General features: G+C 43.0%; 1 protein-coding gene across 1 annotated transcript in view; it reads right to left on the minus strand.

The window, feature by feature from the left end:
• Positions 1-2011, minus strand: part of AGPS (alkylglycerone phosphate synthase) — a 166510-nt gene extending 164499 nt beyond the window's left edge. The window contains exon 1 of the mRNA XM_044669753.1: positions 1728-2011. Within this exon, the coding sequence (XP_044525688.1) occupies positions 1728-1996 (269 nt within the window). The 5' untranslated portion in view covers positions 1997-2011. The remainder of the gene's footprint in view (positions 1-1727) is intronic.
• Positions 2012-6935: the final 4924 nt, after the last annotated feature.

Genomic DNA, 6935 nt, shown 5'->3' on the forward strand with positions numbered 1-6935 from the left:
CTCTGCCAAAGTTAAGGAAACGAAGTCAAAAAGTTATGGAAATCTGCAGAAGAAAAATCTATGACAAATTAACCAGGCCACAGCAAGTTTAATAAAGTCTTAAACTAACGGTCACATCTACACACACTGAAACTTGAATCCATTATCCCTATAGGCTACACACATTTCCTAATAAAAAAAAAACAAACCAGGGTCTCTCATTTAATTGGATCCCTTTCCCAACTCTAGGTCAGAGTTCCCCCTGCAATATTCGATCATAAGGGCATAACCTGTATCACCTATTTAACATGGTTTGTTAGGATCAAATAAGACAATCTATTGAGAAAACACTCTAAAAAGTATAAGACCATATAAGCAGTAGGTACTTCACTATGACACCCTAGCTGATCTCTACACCTGTACCAGGGGTCCCCATTGCAGCCCTAGCTCCATTCCCTGAGAAAATTCAGGAGACCAAAATCTCCCTTGCAGCCATTCTTCATTCATAGACACAAGAGATTCCTTCCACCAAACCACTAGATAGATTTCAAAGTCTTAATAAGCCAGCTCCTCCAATAGAAACATGGAGTCCTATTACTCCTTGTACTGATTCTCTACAAGTCGAAATCTATCCCCATTAAAACGCAGAGGACAGCACATGGGCAAAAAAAAAAAAAAAAAAAAAAAAAAAAAAAAATTTTCTCCTCTAGCTCCACTACTCATTATCAGGAGAGTAAGTGATCTAAGTACATAACCTTTCTAGGTCATTACAAATTAGAAGAAAAAAGCAGGGTCCCTCTCACCACAATGGTTCCCTGACAGGCGGATAAAACATCATTTGAACACTTCTCAGGGTAAACTCAGGGAGCCCCACCACAATAAAATCAATATAACTTAGTTCAATCCCAGTCAAGTTGCCACAAATTCCATTCAGAGCCTAGCTCTCACATAGACCCCGGCTGGATATCCCTCCACAGAAATCCTCAGCCCCAACAAAAGGGAAAAAGAGAAGAAAATAAGCATTTATTGAGTGCCTATCATGTGCCAGTCACTGTATATTATCTCATTTGATCTTCGCAACAACTCTATAGGGTATATACTATTATTTTCCCAATTTACATTTGAGGAAACCGAGACAGGCAGAGGGGTGCTCTTTGACAGCAGGTACTGTAGTTTTGGTATCCTTGCATCCTGTTTGCCCCTTTCTATATCCCCAGCACTTAGCACAATGCAAGGCATATAGTAGGCATTTAATAAAGTTAAGTGAGTTAATTGCCCAGGGTTTTGCTTCAGTATTTGAAGCCGCATTTGAACACAGATTTTTCTGCCTCGAAGGTCTGGAGCTTTATCCACTACACCACCTAGCTAGCCCTGGGTCTACCAGCCCCCTCATTCAGACCAGGCTCAAGATGTCCCTAGTCCTCATACCCTGACAGTCAGAGATCCATCTCAGAATGTCCCCTGGCCCCTAACCCCTACCAAGGTGTCCCTAGCTCTCAGATCCCAGCGGGATAGTGATCCAGGCGAGGATGTGCCCCCCTCATTGGAGCCTTTTAAGCCCAAGGTGTCCAGGGTCCCCATCTCCGACCTCGAACCAGAGGCAAGGCTGGGCATCCTGGGGTCCACCTGCCTGCACTCCCGAGCCGACCCTTCCCCGTGCATCTGGACCCGGCACTGCCTGTCACCGTGCAGGCTTGTCCGTCTCAGCAGCCCTTGCCACCATCCCTGGCCACACCGCCACAACCTACCGTTTTTTGGGGATGAAGCTGGACTCCGGCGCCGCCGGCGGAGGCGCTGCCGGTGGTGGTGGTGCTGCTGCTGCTGCCGCCGCCGCCGCCGCCGCCGCCGGGGCCCGGCCTCTGCACTCGCTAAGAACCAGCGCCGCCGGGGCCCGGCCCCGCAGATGGCCCGATAGGACCCGCAGCCTCCGCCCGGCGCAGTCTCGCTCCCGCTCCGGGACCGAGCCCGAGCTGGAGCCCGCCCCGCCAGCCGCCGCGGATACCGCTGCCTCCGCCATGGCTTCCGCCTTGTGCAGCCCGAGGCTGCTGGGCGCAGGTGAAAGGTCATTCAGTGTGGCGCATCCCGGCAGCCACCGCGGCGTCTGGGGCAGCTGGTGCCCCGCCCGCCTCGCGAGCCCCGAGGCAGGTGAGCCGCGCGCACGCGCGAGTTGGGACAGTGAGGGGGAGTGTGTGGGGATGGCGACGCCTCCCCACGTGCCGCCCCCGCCGCCTGGGATGGTAACAGGTGGACCAACCTCTCCTGCTTCTACTTCTCAGGACTCCGGCGCTCTCAAATTCTAGGGAAACTTTGGAATTGATCTGCTTTACTTTGACAGGTTAAGACTTTTTCTCCCGGTGGAGGCAAGAATTCTTTTCAATGAATTCGCTTTGAAATGAGGATAATTTCCACTCCTGTCTCTGGTCTCCAGGTCTTTGCTTTGGCCGGTCCCCATACCCAGAAATGCATCCCCTTCACACTTACTGTCTGTATCTTACTTTCCTTTAAGATTTAGTCTAAATCTCACCTTCTGCAGGAGGTCTTCCTTGGTCGTTGCATCTGCTAACACCTTCATTTTTGAAATTACTTTCCATCTGCTCTGTATATATCTAATAAATCCCTAGTGATTTTGATGTTTTGTCTCCCCTGTAAGAAGAATGGGCCTTTGCCTTTCATTGTTTCAACGTTTAGGACAGTGCCTGGTATATCACGTAAATGCTTGACAACTTTCTACAGGAAGCCTTCTCTAACCCCTGTTAAGTTCAGTGCCTTCCCTCTGTTAATTACTTCCTATTTATCCTGTATGTTGCTTTCTTTGTATATTATAAATGTGCTTATATGTCGTCGCTTCTATTGGATTAGAAGCTGCTCAGGGGGCAGATTCTGTCTTTTGCTTCATTTTGTATCTCCAGCCCTTAACGCAGAACCTGGCACATGGTAGTTACTTAATCAATGTTTATTAATTGATTGATTGGTTATTTTCTTGTTTTGTCTCCTCTAGGAGAATGTGAGGCCCTGAAGGGAAGGGCCGTTTTTTTTTTCTTTCTTTTAATCCTCAGTTGGTAAAACAGTGCCTACCATAAAGTAATTGCTTAACAACCTTCTTGAAGAAGCCTTCCTGAGACCAGTTGGTTCTTCATTATTCCCTATTTATTCATGTATAGCTTGCTTTTTGTATATTCATTTGCATGCGTGTTTCTCCCTCCTACAACTGTAAGCCATTAGGGAAAAACTATCATTTTTGTATCTTTGTCTCTTTTTTTTTTTTTTGCCCCTTTTTAAAAATCCCAGCACTTGATACAATGCCTGGCATATTGTTAGGTGCTCAATAAATGTTTATTGATTGATTAATAAATGCTTATTAACTCAACGAACACTGAGAACACAAGTATATGAAAAAAAGAAAGCAAAGACTATACTATATGAACTTTAGATTGACCCAGAAATTAACCAGGAACAAATACATTTGCCCTTTGTTTTTTAATCATTAGATTTGTGTTGAAATGTTTATCATGTTAAGAGAAATTGTGGTTTTATTTCTTATTTTATCATAGTTGGTTTTGTTGGCTGTTTTTAGAATATAATTTATAAATATTTTAGATTGCATTGACACTGTATTTTTTAGAAAGGTAGCTCTCAGATTATTTGCAGACTTTTAGGATTCTACTCCATGCTGTAGCATACCCATGAGATAGAATTTTTCATACTTAGGTTTTTTTCATAGCTTGGTACTTCTCTGCCCACCCCCTACACTCCCTCTCTCCCTATGTCATAACCACAGAATGGCCACTTTTGCCCTGAATTTTCTGAGTCTGCAAAGGGGAAGAGAAAGGTGGCAAAGAGCATAGAGGAAGCCCATACACTCCAGATGTTGAAAACTTCCTTAGAGAAACATCCAAACAGACCATATGAATGAAGCAACACTGGCCTCTTCCATTAAACAGTAGTTGGGCTAATGCCTAAGTGAGTCATTTTTCATTTGAAGAGAAATGGAAAGGGATTTAAATATAGAAGATAATTAATTGAATAGTTACTTTTCAGAAAAATACAGTAATATTTAAACAAAGCTAACTAGCGGCATTGTGACTCTCCTTTGATCTCATCACAGCCTACCTTGAATTTTGTTTCCCTATGTGCGTATCATGTCCATCCATCTTCTCCACTGTGAGAAGGAAATTTACCCTCCCCCTTTTCTGGGGTGAAAGGTAAAGTCGGCTAGCTCCTTGTACCTGGGGTGAGCCTGAACTGACCCAGAGGCAAGGATTGTGTGAAGCAAATCATTGAATGAATTGGGTCATGAGGATAGAATGGCCAAAAAAAGGCAGCAATAGAGTCAAGAGATCACAATATAGGGGGCAGAGGATATCTCCTGCACTGCCCCCTGGACTGCCCCATGGGGCAGCCTAGTCAAAACAGAAAGCCACAATTGGCTCCTGAGACTGATGTGTGGGAATTAGTGGTTGGAGAAAAAGTTTGATAAACTGAAGCAAGAGGGGATTTCACTCTCTTCCCTTCCATGTTTGGTGCTCCCTGGGCTTCCTTGTGAGCGTGGCCAGGGGGACCCTAATGGTAGCCACAGAGAGCAAGCTAAATGGAGCTGAAAGTAAAGTAACATATATCGTTTATTTTTCCATCCTTTTTTCCCTACTACTTTTGATTTAACAAAATAATTTATGGCCAGTCTCATAGTTTTCCCTCTTACACCATAAAGTTGTAGCTTCCCAAAAAGACTCTAAACTTCTTAATGGTATGGTTCTTATCTTGTAATTCCTGATTTTAAAACACTCCAATTGGGAATGTCACTATAGAGAATCAAAAATTGGTATTCAGAATTCATAACTCCACTCTACTTTTAGATAGCTTCTAGTTATTAAACAGTTTTTGCTTAAATCAAACTGTAATCTGCCTCCATGTAATTTCCACCCATTGTTCCTGGTTCCTCCTTGAGAGACCAAACAGAACAGGCCTTGATATATTTAAGGACATTTATTTTAGGGGCAGTTAGGTAGCACAGTGGATAGTCAGAAGCCTAGTGTCAGAAAGACCTGGGTTCAGATTTGATCTCTGATACTTCCTAGCTGTGTAACCCCCAGTTGCCAGCCCTTAGTGCTCTTCTCCTTAGGATGGATATCAATTCTAAGGCAGAGGGTAAGAGTTTAAAAAAAAAAAGCCATCTTGCTCCTTCTTTTTTCTAAGTTACTTCTTCTGCCTGTCTTCATGTAGCAAGAACCCAAAGCCATTTATTTACCATTATGGTAGGCTAACTTTTTGTATTCTCTCACTTATCAAAGTCCTTCCTAAAATGTGATGCCCAGAAATGAACACAATGCTCTAGGTGTCAGCCTAGGCCAAATTACATTAGAAATATCACCTCCCTTATTTGATCAACTAAACAGATTTTTTTAAAAGCAGCTCATTTCCTCTGTGTTAAACACTGTGCAAGATGATTGGAATATAAACATTTAACTATCATTAATGAACCAATGAAAAAATTCATTAAACATTTACTGTGCACCCCAGCTAAACACTGAGATATAAATTTGAGATACAAGCTAACCAGAGGATTCAAATAGAAAAAATGTGAAGTTCCTGCACTGAAGGAATTCATACTCTATTTGAAGGAAACAATAGGAAAAAGTTCAGCTACAGAGCTTAAAATCTTAAGTGTGGGGTGCCTATGGGGCCAATGGCAAGGCCCCTGGGACCTTACTTTATATAAGTAGTTCAGATAACAGCACCAACTGGGGTAAAGTCAGGAAAGATAACGAGACCTGGTGGTCCTCCATCTCATCAGAAGGGACTCCCATCTCATCCCATCCAAACCATAAGAGCAATTGTCCAGCACTGGTAGAGGAGTGAGGGCTCTCCTGGTGGGAAGTCTTCCCCAGTCTTCTGGGATGGTTTTGGGGTAAGGGGGATAGGAAAATAAAGTAGTGTAGAAAGTCCCCTAGTAGTGACAGATCTTCCCGCTCCCCACGAATTCGAACATATAGATCACATATCTACCCTGTATTCTCTTTCATGTCATCCCCTAATAAACAGAAAGTAACTTTCAAATAGAGATTGCATCTTATTCATCTTTTTTATTCAATTCACCAAACATTTATTAAGCACCTAACATGAACACATCATACTAATCATAAGGAGACACAAAGTTTAGACAAGACATAGACCCTACTGTCATGGACCAGCCTCTATCTGATAGGAATAGGGTACACAAAGAACTATTTTTTCCTGACAGGGCTTTGCATAGAATTGGAACTCAAATATTTGCTGACCAAATGAATGAATATATGAACTGACTTTTAGAATCCAAGCTGTTAATAAATTGGATGCTACCTCTGCTTTGTATATTCCCTTTCCCTCTTATTTTTATGAAGTCTAGTGGCACCACTTTTTTATCTCTTCCTTCCCCATTATGAATTTTCATCCTCAAACATTGTATTGACTACATTCCAGTTTAGAAACCTTTAGTAATTTGTTTCTTGTATTAAATACAAACTCCCTAATAGAGGTCCTCAGATACATCCTCTAATTATTCCTCTTCATATATAAAAAGCCTTTAAGCCTTTTGGAGAGAGTGAGGGAATAGAATCTGTGGCAGGGAGCAAAAGAGGAGCAGAGTTGGAAGGGCTTATGTTGTCCTTGTGATTTCCTTAGTGTGGGGAGATCTTAGTGAGGAAATGGCCTCTACCACCAACAAATAGACACCTTTTCTGCAGTTTGTAATCTTAAAAATTGCCTGGATCACTGAAAGACTGAATCAGAGCCACTGTTTGTGAGTGGTAGGATTTAAACCTACTTCTTCCTGTCTTTGAAACTGGTACAGTGAGTCCTAGCTATGTGAACCTGGGCAAGTTATTTAACGCCAGTTACCTAGCCTTTAAGGCAGAAGAGGAAGGAAGGAAGGAAGGAAGGAAGGAAGGAAGGAAGGAAGGAAGGAAGGAAGGAAGGAAGGA

The sequence above is a fragment of the Gracilinanus agilis genome, chromosome 3 (genome assembly GCF_016433145.1).
Source record: "Gracilinanus agilis isolate LMUSP501 chromosome 3, AgileGrace, whole genome shotgun sequence".
Classification (NCBI taxonomy): Eukaryota; Metazoa; Chordata; class Mammalia; order Didelphimorphia; family Didelphidae; genus Gracilinanus; species Gracilinanus agilis.